The 19,683-nt window shown below is 42.0% G+C and overlaps 1 protein-coding gene across 2 annotated transcripts in view; it reads left to right on the top strand.

Annotated features, from left to right (window-relative positions):
• FRY (FRY microtubule binding protein) overlaps positions 1 to 19,683 on the top strand; it is a 297,837-nt gene that overhangs the window by 216,177 nt on the left and 61,977 nt on the right. For both annotated transcript variants that reach the window (XM_065403807.1, XM_065403815.1), the window contains exons 43-48: positions 2,739 to 2,833; positions 4,896 to 5,503; positions 7,045 to 7,142; positions 7,237 to 7,407; positions 14,346 to 14,486; positions 15,030 to 15,209. In XM_065403807.1, coding sequence (XP_065259879.1) covers positions 2,739 to 2,833; positions 4,896 to 5,503; positions 7,045 to 7,142; positions 7,237 to 7,407; positions 14,346 to 14,486; positions 15,030 to 15,209 — 1,293 coding nt within the window. The remainder of the gene's footprint in view (positions 1 to 2,738; positions 2,834 to 4,895; positions 5,504 to 7,044; positions 7,143 to 7,236; positions 7,408 to 14,345; positions 14,487 to 15,029; positions 15,210 to 19,683) is intronic.

Here is a 19,683-nt window from a genome sequence, read left to right as displayed (position 1 = left end):
AACCTCCCCAGAGTGTGCTACCTTTCCGGAGGTGTTTACAGTGTGAGTGATTCACCTTAATTCCCCTGTTTTAATTCCTGGAGGAGCTGTGGTAACCTTCCCCCTTGGAGTAGAACATAATCACAATCCATGTCCCACAGTGATATTTATACTTAATACAATATGTTCCCCTATAGATACTGCATGAAGTTGCAATATCTGTCAGAAACAGTCCTCTTCATTATTTAACACTGCCACAATCTTTGTGTAATCTGCACATTTTATCAGTAATGAGTTTGTTTTCTTCTAGCTCTTTGATAAAAATGTTAAATACTGTAGGGCCATGAACCGATCCTTGTGAGACCCTAATAGAAACACACCAGCTAGACGATTCCCCATTTACAGTTCCATTTGTGAGACCTGTCAGTTAGCCAGTTTTTAATTCATTTAATGTGTGCCATGTTGAATTAGTATTGTTCTAGTTTCTTAATCAAAATGTCGTGCAGTACCATACTCAAATGCCTTACAAAAAATTAACACCATTACCTTTATCAATCAAATTTATCATCTCACCAAAAAAAACCCTCAATTAGTTTTACAAGATCTATTTTCTATAAACCCATGTCGATTGGCATTAATTATACTATCCTCCTTTAATTCTTTATAAGAGTCCCATATCAGCCATTCCATTATTTTGCCCATGATTTATGTCAGAATGATAGCTTTTAATTACCCAGGTCAATCCCTTTACCCTTTTTAAATATTAGCGTAACATTAACTTTTTTCCAGTCCTCTGAAACTTCTCCAATATTTCAAGACCTCTTGAAAATCAACATTAACAGGCCACAGAGCTCCTTTGCCAGCTTTCTTTACATTCTGGGATGAAAATTATCCATACCTGCTGATTTTAAAATGTCTGTCTCTATTAGCTGCTGTTTTAATATCCTCCTTACTTACAGTTGGAATGGAAAGTATTTCATCATCATTTGATACAACTACATCATCTGGCTTTTTCCCAAACATAGAACAGAAATATTTATTGAACAGTTTTGCCCTTTCTGCATTATTATAGACCATTATACCATCTTCATCTATTAATGGACCAATACCAGAGTTTGGATTCCTTTTGTTATAATATACTTTTTCTTCTAGTCCTTAGCTCTGTTGTCCATTGGTTTCTCCTGTGTCCATTTGCTTTCCTTATCAATATTCTACCATTCCCACCTTCTAGCTTATAGTCATTCATATCAACTTTCCCTTTTTTCCATTTCCCCCCCCTATAAGTCAGGCTGGTCCTTTAACCAGTGTAGCCTTCTTTCTCAATTGTGGGATTGTGGCTTTTTGTGTTTCTAGTAAAATGTTCTTAAATAGTTCCCATTTATCATTCACTTATTTTCTGTTTGAATTCTTTCTCACGTCTGATTTGACTCATGATTGTTTTTATCTTTGCTAAATTGGTTCTTTAAAACCAACAAGAATATATATTACTGGTTGGGGCTTTATTTTGCTTACCCATGAAAAATGTAATCAAGTCAGGGTCACTTGAACCTAACCAGCCACTGATTTTTAGTTCTGTGATTATTTCACCTGTCATTATCAGTTCTACTATAGAATTCCTCTCTGCAGAATGCAATTCTTTTTGAGTTAGCAGATTGTTATATGTAATTTTTAGAAATACCAATGATGTTTTATTACTGGCAGCATGAGACCTCCAGCATATGTCACTCAGACCGAAGTCCTCCATGATTATGCAACATTTTTTTCCCTACACCTTACATCGGGGTGGGCAAACTATGGCCCAGGGGCCGCATCCAGCCCTTCAGACATTTTAATCCGGCTCTCGAGCTCCTGACGGGGAGTGGGGTCCGGGCTTGCCCTGCTCTGCACGTGCTGGGGCTCCGCACGGCTCCCGGAAGCAGCAGCATGTCCCCTCTCCGGCTCCTATGCATAGGGGCAGCCAGAGGGCTCTGCATGCTGCCCTTGCCCCAAGTGCCGCCCCTGCAGCTCCCAGTGGCCAGGAACTGTGAGCATTCATGGCCCGCCATACAATTTCCATACCCAGATGTGGCCCTCGGGCCAAAAAGTTTGCCCACCCCTGCCTTATATAGATAGGTGTTTAAGGAGCCTGTTCTCTACTGTGGTTTGGTTGTTGTAGCTGACACCATTGTTGTATCCCATCTTGTACTTTATCTGCTAGAGCATAGCAACAAAATCAAAACCAACAAACCCTTACCCTGACCTAAATTCCCCCCTTTATTGATGGAGCAGTAGTTTGGTCTCTATGGCTGTTCAATCTGTGACTTCTCTCCTGAGGTTTCTACAACCATAGCATTCTTGTTAGTGTTATTTTTATAATCTTGACACTATTCACTTCCATTAGGAAATGGACTGAGCTCACCAACATATTCCACATAGATCATCAAATAGCCTCAAGGTGACAATAATATTCTGTCACAACTGCCTCTGCAGAATTTGAACCAGTGACATGGAGGCAAAAGGCTCAGTATCCTATTGTCCATCATCCCCTGATAAGATCACTGGTCTCCTTAAGTATACTCTCTCCTTCACAGATCATTCAGGGAGACAGAAAATAAAATCTGCATTAATGTTTTAATGTGCAATGTAATGGCTCTGGGTTTTTTTACTACAATTAGTGTTGTGTTCTGTTTTCAATAAGATGCTTCAGTACAGAATGGTTTCTGTTACTGACTTACTGGTGATTGTTTTTGCTAAAATGGCTGACTGTATGTATTTGACAGGGTTATGTAATGGAAGCACTACTTACCTTGGAGGCTACAGTGGATAATCTGTCTGATTGTTTGAAGAACAGTGATCTCTTGACCGTATTATCTCGGTAAGAGTCTGTTCCCTTAATCACATAATCTTTTCCCATATAAATCTTATGAAGCAATACAATGTTCTGCGATCTGAATTTCATAAAATGGTTTTGATATAACTGATCTTGCTCAAAATACATGTACAGAACGAGCCTAAGAGTGCATCTGAGCCCAATTTGGCAACTATTTAAATAAATATTGATAAACTTGTGGCGCCTCCTAGCCTGTTATAGATTTTCTTTTTTCCTTTCAGCCGTCTACAGTACAATTAACGTCCTCTTTAAACAAATAACATTAGGATTCCACATTCTGCTTTTGTATCTAACATAGTCTTGAAAAGATGTATAGGAAACAATATTTACTTTGCTTAGAATATTGCAATGGGGGTTCAGATCACTCCCTGCTGTGAGAAAACTCATGGTTCCCCTAATTAAATATTTCCCAAATCACTGCATGAATGGGCAGGATTTGTCCCCTTTGTGGAACAAATAGGGGATTCTGTCTTCAGAACTTAGGTATCCCAAGGGGTCCTCAGGAGGCCCAATGCCTCTGCACTTGCTTTATGTTTCCCCTTCCTTGACAACCTCCATAAGCAGATGTCTGTGAAGCCTCCTATGAAAAGGGGTTCCACAATATGAAAAAAGGCCACACAGATTTCCTTTCAGGTTTGAGGATGTCCAACAGTATGCACCCCCTGCTCTTGTTCTCACCCCCAGCCCTTCTCAGCTGTGCATCCTTGAACTCACAAGGAGCCCTCCAAGGTTGAGAGGATGGCAAGCCTTCCTCTTTCTAAAGCACAACCAGTGACAGATCTGTGCACCAAGGGGAGGCTAATGTCTGTCTGTGATGTCAGTTAGCAATAGTAGGAGCTGGGTGTGCCCCTGGAGGGATCTCCTTAAATTCTAAAGCTTTTCAGGCAACATTAAAATTTGTGGGTAAAATTCCCAGGGTGGTGCTGTTACAATATATTATAGTCTTTTATATTCCAAACCAAGGGCCACATGTTCCTCTTGACTACACAGTTCAGAAGGGAGCAAAATGAAACAGAAATGCCCCCAAATTGTGGAAGGAAGGGGATAACACCATTCTCCTTCCTGCCCCTAGTGACTGTGTAAGCCCCTCTGCGAGAATACCATAGAGTAGGGGTTCTGCGGTTTTGTAAGTAGAGCATTTCAGAGGTGAGACTGGAGGGAGCTGGGAAGTAGCTGTTCTGTACAGCAAGCTTCCCTGGGAACTGTAAATTGTTAGGTTATAAGCTTTTTGGAACAGAGACTGGGTCTCACTGTTGTCTTTGAACAATACCTAAACACTGTGGGTGCTATTAGAATATAAATAGTTAAAAGGGCTGCATGGAATTCCAAGTGGTAATTGTAACTCTTTGAAACTCTAGCTAAGTCTCCAGTGTGCCTCACTGAAAGGAGGCTAGGGTAGCACCATGGAACCTAAGGGAACAGTACTTCTAAGGGGAGCCCTGATAGCTCCATGACAGCCCTCTGTAGGGATAATGCAACATCTCTAAGGTTCTGCTTACCAACCATTGGTTTGGCTGCATACATTCACCCATGGTGACCAATACTCCTCCCTCCACAGGGTCAATTTGCCAGTAATTCCACAAGTGTGACTTATGCCAAATAACTCCTGCAGCGGGTCCAGTGGATAGGGTACTGAGATTCAGGAGACCTGAGTGCTAATCCCAGCACTACCACTGACCCAGAGCATGACCTTCTGCAAGTCACTTCACCCCTCGTTTGCCCTTCCCCCTACATTCTTCCTTGTCTATTTAGATTGTAAACTCTTCAGGGCAAAGTCTGTTTCTTACTCTGTATTTGTGCCTATCACAGTGCCTATCACAATAAGGCCCTGTTCTCAGTTGGGGTCTCTAGGTTATATAAATAATAATGGAGAAATCTGTGGGAGGGTAAAACAGATAGCATGGTGTTTGTTTACTTGTTTTACTGTTTATTTATCTTTTGATAAATTCTCGGTTTACTTCCTTTTTATTTGTATTAATTTATTTTCTACATTTCTGCTTTGTGATATAATAAAATCCCATTTATTTTATTTTATTTTTTTGCTTAGTTCATCATCACCAGACTTAACATCAAGCACTAAACTGACTGCAAATCGGAAGAGTACGGGCCAACTGAATGTGAATCCTGGGGCTGTAAGTGGTAACACAGCCACTGCTGAACGAAGCAGACACCAGAGGAGCTTTTCTGTACCCAAAAAGTTTGGTGTTGTGGACAGATCCTCAGATCCACCACGCAGTGCCACACTAGATAGAATTCAGGCATGCACCCAGCAAGGCCTCTCCTCTAAAACCAGGAGCTCATCCTCTCTAAAAGACAGCCTCACTGATCCTTCTAATGTTAATAATCCAGCCAACCTGTTGGCCACCATCTTCTGGGTTGCTGTAGCTTTGATGGAATCTGATTTTGAATTTGAGTATCTAATGGCTTTACGATTGTTGAATAAACTACTAGCTTATTTGCCACTGGATAAAGTTGAAAATAGGGAGAAGTTAGAAAAGTTACAAGGACAGCTAAAGTGGTCAGATTTCTTGGGGCTGCAACAGCTGTTGCTAAAAGGATTCACTTCTCTTACCACCACTGACCTCACGTTACAGCTCTTCAGTTTGCTGACACCAGTGTCACGAGTATCCATGGTGGATTCCTCTCAAATTATAGGTAAAGACCATTTTTTCTGTCTTTCACATTTTGATTACGAAATTCTTTTTAAGTTTGTTTGATATGAAAACCTCACTATGCTCCTTAAAAATACCTGTTCACCTTATGGAATATAAATTTATTTTTGTGTGTACAAATTGTAATGCATTTTTAAATGAATGCATAAAGAAACAACTAAAGGGAAATTCTTTTGCTATTACTATTATTTATTATTTGTAATATCATAGCACCTCAGCACCCCAGTCATGGACCAAGACTCCTGTGTGCTAGGCGCTGTACAAACAAAGAACAAAAAGACAGCCCCTACCCCAAAGAGCTTGCAATCTAAATATAAGACAAGAGACAACAGATGGATACAGACAGACAGGGGGAGTACAAGGAAACAATGAGATAGTTTTGATCAGCATGATAGTCTGAGGTCTCAGCACACCTATTCAATATCAGGGGAGCAGGAAAGATGTCATTTTTGTACAGGAATATTCTTTCACATTTCATTTCTAGTTATAGAACCTAGCAGGGCCTATGAAGTTTTCTCAGTATTTCTATAATAAAGCCTCAAGTTCTTTTTTCTTGGGCTGGGGAGGGGCTGCTATATTCAGAGGAATGAGAATCCTCACTACTCAAGGTCTCAAACCAGAATATTTTATCCAAACACCCCCATACTTTGGGAAGAACTGTGTGGCTTAGATCTGAATTTTGCATCTCCACTAGCTTTATACCAATTCAGAATTCCCCTCACTTGGGGAATTCTCAGGTGGCCAGTTGCAGCCATCTTACTCCCACCCCTCCCTTTTTTTTTTTTTTTTTTTTTTGCCACTCAGACAGTATAAAATGTAGAGAAATAGGGCTGAGAATCAGGCCCAACATTTTATTTTATTACCTCCTCCTTTTCTTACCACATACTAGCAGTATATATTATACAAAAAATGCCTCTAGTATTAATGGAATGTTGCATACTAAGGTGTAGGGCCAGATCCTGCAAACATTTACAATTAGTAGCAGCGCTTACTACTACTAATTCCATGAGAAAAAGCAACAGAGGGTCCTGTGGCACCTTTAAGACTAACAGAAGTATTGGGAGCATAAGCTTTCGTGGGTAAGAACCTCACTTCTTCAGATGCAAGTGAGGTTCTTACCCACGAAAGCTTATGCTCCCAATACTTCTGTTAGTCTTAAAGGTGCCACAGGACCCTCTGTTGCTTTTTACAGATTCAGACTAACACGGCTACCCCTCTGATACTTAATTCCATGAGATTATACCTGGTAGTAAGCACTTTGTATGGTAGTAAATGTTTGCAGAATCAGTCCCATTCTTTGTAATGACACCATCACACTGTCATATATTTAATAGATTTTATGTTTAATCTGATATAACAGTCTTAAGGTGAAATATGGGGCCTGAACAATTTGAAAGAGTCTATATAACATCACTGTAATGTACTTTTGTGATTATAGCTGCCAGTAAAATATTGCTTAAAAGACAGCTAATATTCCTGTCCTCTCATCAAATATCCACTTTGTACTATATTGTTCTGTACCAGGGTTCCCACTGAATGTCTTGTGTCTCCTGCCTCATTTAATTCAACATTTTGATAGCCCAAACCAGTTCTGTAAGGATATAGCAGAGAGAATTGCTCAGGTAGGAAACTTATTTAGTACTTCGTACATCATATTAAGTCTTGTGAATATTTTTGACTTGTTCTTAACATAATGTGACATTCATATTTAATTAGGTTTGTCTGGAAGAAAAGAACCCCAAGCTATCAAATCTTGCACATGTAATGACCCTTTATAAAACTCACAGCTATACAAGAGACTGTGCTACATGGGTAAATGTTGTTTGCCGTTACCTCCATGAAGCATTTGCTGACATTACCCTGAGTATGGTTACATATTTGGCTGAGGTAAGTTTTTAAAACCAAACAGTTTTCCATCTTCTATTGACAGACAAACTGAAGGGCTAAAGCCTCTTGGATATTCATTACAGATCTCCTATCCTCTGTTCTTACTCACAGTGCAGATATGAGAGCAGAATTTTGCTTTATGCTTTTTTGAAAAAATTAAACACTAAATGCAAAACATATCCAAAGTCAAGTAAAGTCCTCAAGTTGATTACTTGTTAAAGCTGTGCTTGCCGTGAATAAATAGGGTTTTCCACTACACCCAGAACTGGAGTACAAAGAAAGAGTGTGTAACTACCTTATGCATTTGTCAACTTTTTATAGTTTATAATTATGGACTAGATTGTCCAACCCTTACTCGTGTTGGTGAGCACTTACAGGAGTTAGTATTTTCTGTCATTTCTTTCAATGGGACATAAGGGCTGCACAATCTAACCTAAATCACTTGTTACATAACGATCCATTTCTTGTTATAAATGTCCATGCCTAATGGATCCAAACACATTCTTTTAACTCCAGAGAGACCAATTCTTCTTCACTTCTTCTCTCCTCATTCATCAGTAATGGGTAATACCACCTGCCTGCAGAATTCAGAGGCCATCTAATGTTGCTGGAGACTCCAAGCTGGAGCCCCATTCTTCTGCTCAGGCCACCAGATTTTCTGCCCTGGCAGCAGAACAAGTTGGCACTTCAGATTTTCCCAACTATTTTGTTCTATAACTTTCATGTTTATTTGTTGCCATGCATGACTTCACTTTGCTTCTAGCTCCTCTCTCTCTCCCTTGAGGTGAGGAAGCAGTGAAGTATTGAGGCTCTAATCCTCTGGCTTCTCCAGTTCAACATTTCTCTAGTGAGCACCCTCTGCCCTCCACTGTGGCAGCAGAGAAGCCCTGCAAACATCCAGCCAAGTCCAGGGGGGGAGCTATAGGGAGCTTTCCAGGAGCCTCACAGGATAAACTGAGCCCTGCTGCCACAAGCCATCATCCTCACTCTGCCAAGGGGCAAACGATGCTCTGCTGCCACAAACCATTGACTGTCACTCTGCTGAGGTATGGGCTTCAGAAGGCTAACTATGCCCTGCTGCCACAAGCTGCTGACCCTTCACTCTGCCAGGGTGTGAGCTTGAGAGGTCAAGCTCTATGTCATGCTGCCGCTTTGCTGGAATACAGTCTCAAGAGCATGAGCGGTGCCCTGCTGCCACAAGCTGACCCTCCCCCTGCCAGGTTACAGGCTAGAGAGGATAACTGTGCCCTGTAGCCATAAAGTCTCTGACCCTTGCACTACCAGAACATGTGGCTTTGAGTCAGAGAGGTGTGGAGGGCTTCAACCCACACCCAAAGCTGTAACTCCATCATGGGAGGCTCAACCAGGAGCATGACAATTCCCATAGAGAGGGGAACACCTCTCAGCCTGCTCAGGGTTTGCTTTTGCAAAGGCCAGAGACTCTTGAGTTCCAAATAGGCAAAAGCAAGCATCCCCTTTGTAAGGCAGCAGTTCAGATTGTTAATGAGCAAGTGGAGTAAATGTCAGGGTTTAAAACTTTTCTCCTTTTCCTCCCCACCCTCAGAGGGAAGTGTATGCTGGGGCATGTCCGCTTACAGGGGTTCTCTGACAGTTCTCTGTAGCAGGTACCCTGCCCCTTTCTTACCCTGCAGCATGTCTGAACCAGCAGAGAAGCCTGTTCCTCCTGCACAGCCCTAACTCAGGCTGCAGTGTAATGGGAATTGTGCCTGTCTAGTTTTCAGTCTGCCAAGGAATGGGGCTCAGAATCTGATGGGTAGGAAGGGGTCTCTCTCTTTGCCCTTCCTCTCTCCGTACTCTGGCTCCACACTAATGCATTGTAGGCCTTGCATGACATAAGTAACTTGCCTCACTTCTTAGTGGGCCGATTGGGAAGGTGAACGGAAGGTTAAGTTGTAAATTAGGGCTTAAGATGCAGTATGTGAGAGTCAGGATGTCTGTGCTTACTAAGATAAGCAGGAACACCCTGGTGCTACGGACAATGGATAAGATTAACTTGGAGTGTAAAGATCAGGTTATACATGAACTGTGCGTGGACAGAGCATGCTGTACAGGGATTGGTTCCTACAAAGTAACCAAGCCAATCTCAAATGTTGCAATGTATAGTGAATATTGTATAGTGAAATGTACTGTGTAAATATATATCAAGGAAGAGGTTTTCTGTGTAACTTTGGATGTGTGGTATGCTCTATACTCCCCTCCTATGCTTGAGTTTGATCAATTCAGCGTAGCTTTGCTATATGCCAAATAAAGGAACCCGAGTGACAAAATGTGGAGTCAAAATGAGTTTTTGGATCGCAGAGAACTGGATGAAGTGTCCTCCAAGAGTAGACAAGGTGTTCTGGGCATGCTGAGTGACAAGGGTCTCTGAGAGAATCCCAGCAAGCATTAGAAGCACCTTAGGCAGACTGTGACCAGAACAGAGGTATGCAAAGACTCCATTCCCCATACAGCTGCACCATCATGGAATTACAGGGAGGAAAATGAGAGAGCCCTTCCCGAGTTCAAATTGACTCCTGTTTTATGGAGTAAAGTCACAAGTGATACTAGATCTCTACTAAAGAGCTAACATGGGTGCCTGGAGAGCAGGCAGTAGACATCCTTTCAGGATCCTGTGGCCATTTAGCAGACTATTCCCACAGTGAAGGTATTTATACCAGTACCCCTCCTTGGTTGAGGGATCCCTTGACCAGGATGAACAGGGTGCTACCTCCAACCTATAATTAGCCTGGGTAAGCACTCCTCATGTGCAACCTACTGATAAGTGTGTGTTTCAGGTCACCCTCTTTGCCAATGGACAAAAGATGTGAGTTGTTCTAGCCTCCAGCCTCAGAGCTTTGGCTCTTCAGCTCAAGCGGTAGCAGATCATGCTTTTAGCTTTGGAGGTTCCCCATTTCAATCCCCCATGTGTCAGTCATGAGAGTGGTTGTCACACATGCACCATGAAAAAAGTGTTAAACCAAAATGTTATATAAAAACATAAAGTTTGGGAACCAGTGAAAGACATAGTCACACCTTCAAAACGGAACTGCCTTCTAAAAGATTCCATAGGCCATAACAAGGAGGACACGTTACACATACATTTCAAAGCCTCAGCTGTAGACATTCAGTCCAAAACTTTGTCCTGTACTTAATAAGGAAAATATACTTGATGGCAAGCAGGTGACTCATTGCATGGGCTGAGAGGTTTCAGCTTCTATTCTGGTCAGATCTTTGATGTGACTTGTGACAAGAGCAGTGGCTCCTAACCCCGTGGCTATAAAGAAGCCATATTACACTCATGAATAGCAAACAATCATATTAAACAGATATTTTAGGCATCCAGATTTACAGTCGAGGAGCTCTTTGGGAAAACATTAGAGAAATTAGTAGCTGAAATTGCAAACAGGCCTCAACCCTCACTACCAAAGCCAACATAGCAATCCGCTGGTCACTGTCAACACCAAAGGTGTTCATGAAGGGACTATTCCCCTAAGAGAGGGAAGAATCTGGAGCAGAAGCTCCTAATGAAACCTGCATGTATTTTCTTCCCAAAGCAACAAAATCCTCAGTATGACAAAGAGAAAATGAGCATTTGTGTGAATTCTCAATTCCTGTACAGGACTCTTCTTTCTGCTCTATTCTTTACACCCAGAGTCAGAAGAAATGGCTGTTAGTAGTCACAGCCAGGCTCAGGCAGGGACAATATAGCAATTAGTGTCTTGTCCAGAGAAAGAGACCCATTCATAGCTTGCCAGCTGCTTGAACGGATTCATACCCAGGCATGAATCTGGTAATAATTTTACCATCACGGTAAAGATTTGCAAAGATCCAAAACTTGATTGCATCATCCATTGCTTGGCAGTGGTCATCTGTAGACAGTTATCTCTGGTGGCTCAGATTGCTGGTGCTATGCACTGGGTCAGCCCCTGAATGCTTTTTCTCAAAATGTACTTCCAATTCCTTCTAAATACATGGAACCACTCAGCAGAGACCATGCAAATTATGTGTCATTCCCAGATCATATCCAAATGTCCCTTTGTGGGCAGGTAAGTATGAGCAACATGCTGAAAACCAACCCATTTTTTACTGTAGCACCTTACGTATGCACTATGGAAGCAAGTCTTGCAGTATGGGGAGCATACTTGGAGACTGATTTCCAAAATCTCAGAATATATCCTTTTAGTTCTCCTCTTCAACAGCCCTATCAAATGCATGTGTGTACAAAAACATATAAATGTGACCACATGGACTCAGACCAGTGGTCCATTGAGTCCAGTATCATCTCTGACACTAGCCAGCACTAGCCACTTCAGAGGAAGGTGCAAGAAACCCTGTAGTGGGCAGTTATAGTGTTCATAGGGGAAGTTTCTTTTTACTTCCCATTAGAGGTTTGCTTAAGACTGAAGCATGCATGTTTATATTCCTTCCAAAGCCAAGGGATAAGCAGAGGTCAGAACCTCTCTGTGATAAAGGAAATAATGTCCTGGGTAGAGAAGAATGCTGTTTTTCAAGCCAGTTCACATAAAGGATGCAGAAAAGAGGAAAAAGCAGAACTGAAGTCCCACCTCATCCCACTCCACCACTGGCCCAGAAGGCACTTCAGACTTGATAGACAACTAAGGAACCTCCATTGCACCTGCAGAAAACACCAGTCCTCTCAAATTCTTTCATTTAGACCTGGACAACCTACAGTTAACAGGATGGGCATGGGAAGAGAAATATAGTTTATCAGAGTTTCTCCATTAGCATCATAGATATTTTTTGGTATCCAGACAGAATTCAACCAGGAAATTACAATGATTGATCTGGTCAAATTACATTTATGTGTGAGGAGAAACGGAATGCTCTCTGGGGCAAGGGTTGTCTTGTTTGTACAGTGCCCAGCCATAGGGGGTCCATGGCTCTGGATGCTACCATAATATAAACAATAATAGTAACCACAAAGTTCTGGTGATCTCATTTACACTAGAGATTCTCCAGGATGGTTCACTGGAGTCCTACAACCAAGCACCATGGGAAAGTGGGTTCTTCAGACAGGCACATCAGACTCCTTATCTGAGTATCATCAGGTGTCAAAATTTATCAAAATAACAGATTAGACAAGTCTGTGGCTGGCTTTTTTTAGTTGCCATCACCTCCAAAAGATAAGGTTGGAATTAGTTCCTCTGTCCATACAGAACCACACTACTGTTGTCATGAGGAAAAAAGCTACTTGTACTGCTCCAGAAGCCTTTCTCTTCAGATGAGTTTTTATTTCCACAGTTACTGGTAAATAGGGTTCCCCCATCATTTTGTTCTATTCCTTTGCACCCCTTTGGAAGGTTGTGGCATATATGGGCATTCTTAGAGCTCTAAAGATATTTTTCAAGCATATGGAGTATACATGCCAGTTGTACCCTGTTCATCTCATCCGGTCCAAAATGCCAAGTTTTTAGGACCTCAGTGTTCCTATAGGTGCAATGTTAAAATCCTGCACCAGTTGGCATGCTAGGAAACCAATTACAAAGGAGTCAGGGCTCACTCTGTGAGGTCCCTGGTGGCATTGTGGGTAAAATGATATGAGCCTAATCTGAGGAAGATTTGCAACGTGGATTTCCATTCCCCTGCAGAGGCATCCTTTGGTAGGAAAGTGTTGATGGGTCGGTTCCCAAATAATTCCTTAAATTATACAGCTCTTACTCTATATGGGGGGAATTCTTGTTTCTGCCTATTATTCTACTGTAATAATAATTAAAACTCTGTTTCTTCCCCCCCCCCACTTTTGTGATTCATTGTTCACTACTTCCCATTATTGGTGAATGAGGAGAGAAGCTGTGCTGCAGAATGAAAAATCTCTTACCTGGTTATTTTCTTTCTGCTAGGAGCTTTTCTCCTCATTGAACCCAACCTACTAATCTGGGAAATGACTGGAATACAATTTGTAAAATTTGAAATTTTTCTCTAAAAGGAGACTTGGACATATAATGATCTTAAGTTTATTTACATATTATATCAAATTGTTGTGTTAATGCTAATAATTGACTGCTGGAGTATTTCTGCAGCTTTGGGAGAACTTTTCTGGCAGCCAGAGCTGAAAGGTGGGGCTTAGTCCTAGAGCCTCCAACAACATTAGGCCACCTCCAACATCCACATGTGAGAGGTATTACCTGTTAGCAACGAATGAGGAGAGAAGCCACTAACAAAAAAATTTTAGATCAGAAATTTCTTATTCATGTGACACACAAATCCTTAAGGCTCTAATCTTTGAAGCCAGTGGAACTACTCACATACGCCAGGTTAAGCATAATCATGTTTGCAAAATCAAGATCTTGTACTCCTGGATGCAGATACAAACATTCCAGAGTTTGGGGATATTTAAAGCTAGGGGGTTAGTTTAGGCTCATCTCTATATTAATTTCTACCGTGAGAGAGACCAGGCATTCCATCTTCCTACCTAGCGAATGTGTTTCCATGGAAGCTATCACTGGAGAGCATTGGTAGTAAAATTTATTGGGTAAATATAATTTGCTGTCTGAATAACAGTGGTCTAATTCTTTCTGCCTGTGTTTCCTCAACCTTTTCCTCAGACTTCCAGCCAAGGAAAAAAATAAAAAGATGTTTGGCTATTTTTTATTGGCTGTCTCTCTCAATTAAATTCTGAATTTCAGCTGCCAGCTTATTCTGTCCTTGTACAGGCTTTCTGGATAGCTTAGAATAGGAGTACTGGGCAGACAAGAAGCTTTGTTTCATTATCAGAACATGGTTAATTAGCTCCAGACTCCATAATTTACCTTTTGTAGTTTGTCTTGTTAGTAACATCATCACTAATTATTGTAACAAGACATTCTAAAATTGTTTTTCAACTAGGGAAATGCTGTCTGTACATGACTGATATTGGTGCTGTTTTATTTAAGAAACAACCTTTCAAAATCCAGTTATTTTCACTTGTTTTTTCATAGCTACTAGAAAAGGGCCTTCCCAGCATGCAACAGTCCCTCTTGCAGATGATCTACAGTCTTCTTAGTTATATGGACTTGTCAGGTATTCCTGTTAAACAATTTAACATGGAAGTGTTAAAGACAATTGAAAAATATGTGCAGGTAAATATTGTATCTTCCTTATATTAAAATATGAATTGAACAGTAGTTACTGTGAAATATTAAACTTTCATATAGGAACTTAGGAATTACCACACTGACACACAATATCTAGTCCAATATTCTCCCTCTGTCTCTGCTATATATAATAATGTATCTATTTGCAAGTAAATGCAAAACTGTACCATGATACCATGGCAGAAATCTCTTCCTGACCTAACTGGTAATTAATTCATACTCTGAAGTATGAGGGTTGATGGTAGTCCTGTAATTTTTTCCTTCTCGTTTAACTGAAGATGTTATTTATATAAATGTCCATTCCTTTAAAAAAAACACCTTTATTCTACTAGCACTATTTCTAGAACTCAATTTTGTACTGAATTCCAAAATCTATGAATGATTTCAATATTTAACTTACTTTAATTGTGTGTCATCGCTTTTAGTCTTTGTTACGTTTCGTGATTAATAATATGGCTGTAAATGTATTGTTAATTGATGTACATTCTTATTTCACATTGTTTTGACAAAAACAATATCTACTTCTAGAGCATTCACTGGAGAGAAGCCTTGAACATCTTGAAGTTGGTAGTTTCTCGCTCTGCCAGCCTGGTTTTACCTTCCTATCAACACGGTGATCTTTCAAAAATGGAAATACATCGAGTGTGGAACAGTGCTTCAAAGGAACTGCCAGGGAAAACTTTGGAGTTTCATTTCGATATTTCTGAGGTACTATATATATAACAAGGAAACTCTACTAGTTCAGACCTTAATTTCCATCTTAGTTCTTTATGAAAGTTGAAGAATTGGGAAGCAGGGAAAATTTCAAGACATTATCTTAAAAACATTGTTTTAGATCCAGAGTTAAACTTAATGACCTATATGGGAAGACCATGTTCTTCTTTGAGTAGTGTGCCTCTGGGTGCTTCACTTAAGGTGCATGAACACCTTTGATTGTAGATTTTCATTAGCAGCATCTGTTCAGCCCACGTATGCGCCGTTGATATCCTTGTGCCTCACACCATGGCTATATTAGGCTGCATGGACGAACCACCCTCAGTTCCTTCTCAACCACCTCGGCATGAGTGACTGATCTCTTGTGACTGGGAGCAACCTGAATATTTTGTGATTGTTTGTGTAAGTGATATGTATCACTAAGTCCAGCTTGCTTGGGTGGCAAGATAGACTGGAGAGCCCAAGGGAACTGTCTGTGACTCCAAGGTAAGACTCTGACAGTGATCTAGGAGTTCACATTTGTTCCTGGATTGGTGAAATCTAATTATAGAACATACCACCATTTTGGGGTGTCTGCCCTGCTTTTGACAGTCTACCATGAGATTGGCACTCTCGGTCATGAGCCACTCCAGACAGCATGACAGAAGTGATAACATCGGGCTATACCATCCATTTTACTGCCCTCCCACCTCCTTGTTCCCCTTCTTCATCCATCTATAGGGACCCCTCTCATGACTCCCTGTTAAGACAGGAATTAAATTCCCTTCTTTGGTTAGGAGCATTAGAACCAGTCCCTGCTCAGCACAGGGGGAGAGCTTTCTGTCTGAGGTATTTCCTCATACCATAGAAAAACAGAGGGTGGAGACCAAGCTTGGATCTCAGACTCCTAAAAAAAATCATAAAGTCTCAGAAGTTCAGGATGGTGACTCTGGCAGCTATAATTCTTTCTCTAAAGTCAATGGATTAGTTTTCAGCCCTTGACCTTTAAGACACATACTTCTATATAGCAGTACACCTGTCTCACAAAAAGTTCCTGCATTTTTTTCATAGGCCAGGATAATTTTCAGTGTCAGGTCCTGTTTGGCCTCTCCTCGGCTCCGAGAGTGTTTTCAAAGGGTCTATTGGTGGTTGCCTACTTGCGTCATCAGACGATCACAGTATTCCCATACCTCAATGACCGGCTGCTCCAAGGATCAATCATACCACAAGGTGTCATCTGCCCCGAAAAAACACTTTCCCTGTTCTTAGATTTGGGCCTGCAGATGAATGTGGAAAAATCCACACTGACTCCCATTCAGAACATACAATTTATAGGGCCATCCCTGGCTCTTTAGTAGCCAAGGCCTTCCTTCCCATGGACAAGTTTGTAACATTATCAAAGCTTGTCAGAACTATTCAAAAGAGCCCTCAGACTTGAGTCAGAAACTCTCTTCAACTCCTCGATTACGTGGCAGCTTGTACCTTTGTGTCCGAACATGCGAGGTTACATCTTTGCTATTTCTAGGAGTAGAGATGACACGTTGGGGGCATGTGGGGTCACATCCCTCCCCCCCCCGATTGCTTGGTCACATGGTGGGCTGGGCCCCCTCCCTGCGCAGCAGCTGAGCCGATGAACTGTGCCGGGCAGAGAGAGGCAGGAGCAAAGGAACAGCTGGGAGCTGCATGGAGGAGCTGCTCCTTGCCTGGGGGTCGTGACTCAAGCTGTTCTAGGGTTGTGCCCCTCCTACCCCATCAGCAGGCATGGAACATCTGTGCTAAGGGGTGGCTCATCAGTTTACTCACCAAACAAACACAGCCTAGACAAGCAGGTGTCAGTTCCCAAGCAGGTAAAGCATTCCCTAGACTGGTGAAAGGTTCATCGCAATGTAGGGGCAGGCATTCCTTTTCTTCAACCAACACCAACGATAACCACGGATGCTCTCACAGTACAGGGGAAATGATCACCCCAGGAAACCTCCCTCAATATCAACCTGCTGGAGCTCACAGCAGACAGAAATTGGTGTCTTCATTTTCTGCCTCTCATCAGGCACAGATCCATGAGGATCATGATGGACAACATGGCCTGTAAAAATAACAGGAGTACTTGTGGCACCTTAGAGACTAACAAATTTATTAGAGCATAAGCTTTCGTGGGCTACAACCCACTTCTTCGGATGCATCCGAAGAAGTGGGTTGTAGCCCACGAAAGCTTATGCTCTAATAAAGTTGTTAGTCTCTAAGGTGCCACAAGTACTCCTGTTATTTTTGCGGATACAGACTAACACGGCTGCTACTCTGAAACATGGCCTGTGTGTTCTGTATCAGTCAGCATGGGGGAGCGAGATTCCCCTTCCCTCTGTGCTGAAGTGATACGGTTATGGAACTGGTGCATAAAACATCACATAGGAATCTCGCAATGTATCTTCCGGTCAAACAAAATGTCATGGCTGATGCTCTCAGCAGGTATTTTTCCCAAGACTACAAATGGGAGCTGAATCCACAGGTCCTGGTCAGCATTTTTCAGATTTGAGGATTACCAGAAGTGGCGCATTTTGCAACAACTGTGAATAAAAAATGCCACATATTTTGTTCAAGGGGAGGGTTAGGTCACTATTCCCTGGGAACACCTTCCTACTCCCTGGGAATGGGAAAGCTGTTTTATGCTTTTCCCCAGATGCTTTTGATCCTCAGAGTGGTGAACAAAATCATACAGGATGGGATCAGAGTCATTCTAATAGCCCCAACGTGGTTGAGGCAAGCGTGGTTTCCTTGCCTGCTCCAGCTAGCTCTCTGTCCACCAATACATCTTCCAATCACTCCTCCACTCCTCTCCCAGTTGACTGCTGCCTCAAGGCGTGGCTCCTCGATGGTTTGTGGGGCTAGAGTCATCCTGTTCTGCAGAGGTACAGCACATATTATTAAACAGCAGGAAAGATTCTACTAGAAATACTTCAGAAGTGGAGACGATTTAGTCACTTGTGTGAACTCCAGGACACTGACCAGCAATGTGGCCCGCTTCTGCTTGTTGTGGAATACCTTTTGCAGTTAAAGAAAACAGGGCTGTCACTTAGTTCTCCCAAAATTCATCTGGCAGTCCTAACAGCTTTTCATACCGTTATTGAAAAGTTCTCCATGTTTTCTCACCCTGAAAACGTAAGGTTGATGAAAGGCCTGGGAAATTTCTTTCCACTGGTTAAAGGCCCTACCCCTGTTTGGGACTTTAACCGGGTTCTTAAAAGTCTCAGGAAGCCCTCCTTTGAATGGATAATGACCTGCTCCTTATCGAATTTGTCTATGACAACAGTCTTCCTAGTGGCTATTACCTCAGCCTGCAGAGTTGGAGAGATTGGGGCCTTAATGGCAGAACCTCCTTTCACAGTTCTCTACAAGGATAAGGTTCCTTATGTCCACGTCCCAGGTTTCTTCCTAAAGTGTCTTCTGAATTTCATCTGAATCAGATCACTTACCTGACAGTTTTCTTTCTGAAACCACACAAGTCCAATGTGGAGACTGTACTCCATACTCTAGATGTCAGAAGGGCATTATTTACATAGGACTAAATAATTCCTTAAATCCCCTAGCCTGTACATTTCATTTGCAGACAGATCAAAAGGATCTGCAATTTATACCCAAAGGCTATCAAAATGGATTTTGGAGTGTATTATAGCTTGTTACCAGCACTTCCCTCCCCACCCCCCACCCCCTGGCTGGCGTGTCAGCTCACTCAACAAGGTCAGAATCTACATCTATGGCTCTAATTTAAAATGTCCCATTTGCTGAGATCTGTAGAGCTACTACACAGTCTTTGGTACATTTCTTCTCCAGACACTATGCTTTAGTCAGTGCCTCCAGATCTGAAGCAGCAATTGGCAATGCAGTTCTTTCCTCGGTAATGGACTTGACTCTGAAACTCCCTGATGGGATACAGCTTGGGAGTCACCTGAAGTGGAGCACCCCTAGGGACACTAATTGAAGAAGAAAGAGAAGTTACTCACCCTGTACAGTAACTGTAGTTCTTCAGGATGTGTCCCCCTATAGGTGCTCCACTACCAGCCCTCTTTCCCCTCTGCATTGGAGTTTCCATCTGAGACTTGGCAGTGGAGAAGGAATTAAGGGTGGTTTGCCTGCGCAGCCTGATATAGTGTCAGTGCAGGGCACAAGGATATCAACAGCGAATGCGCGGGCTGAACAGGAACTGCTAATGAAAATCTCCCATCGAAGGCGCATGGGCTGCACACACACCTGAAGTGGAGCACCCCTAGGGACACACTATCTTGAAGAACTAGAGTTACTACACAGGGTGAGCAACCTCTCTTTTTGGTTTTGGTTTCAACTTATTTTTTAAGAACATGGGATTCCAAGGGAAAAACTCTAAAAAAAACAAAAAAACAAAAAAAAAAACCACCAACCTGTGGGGGAAAAAACAAATATATATAGGGCATGTGTGCGTGTGTGTGTTACATTTTGCATCTTTATAACATAGCTGTTG

The sequence above is a fragment of the Emys orbicularis genome, chromosome 1 (genome assembly GCF_028017835.1).
Source record: "Emys orbicularis isolate rEmyOrb1 chromosome 1, rEmyOrb1.hap1, whole genome shotgun sequence".
NCBI classification, from domain to species: domain Eukaryota; kingdom Metazoa; phylum Chordata; order Testudines; family Emydidae; genus Emys; species Emys orbicularis.
Note: the sequence above shows the minus strand (reverse complement) of the source record. Positions and strands in the feature narration are given on the sequence as shown.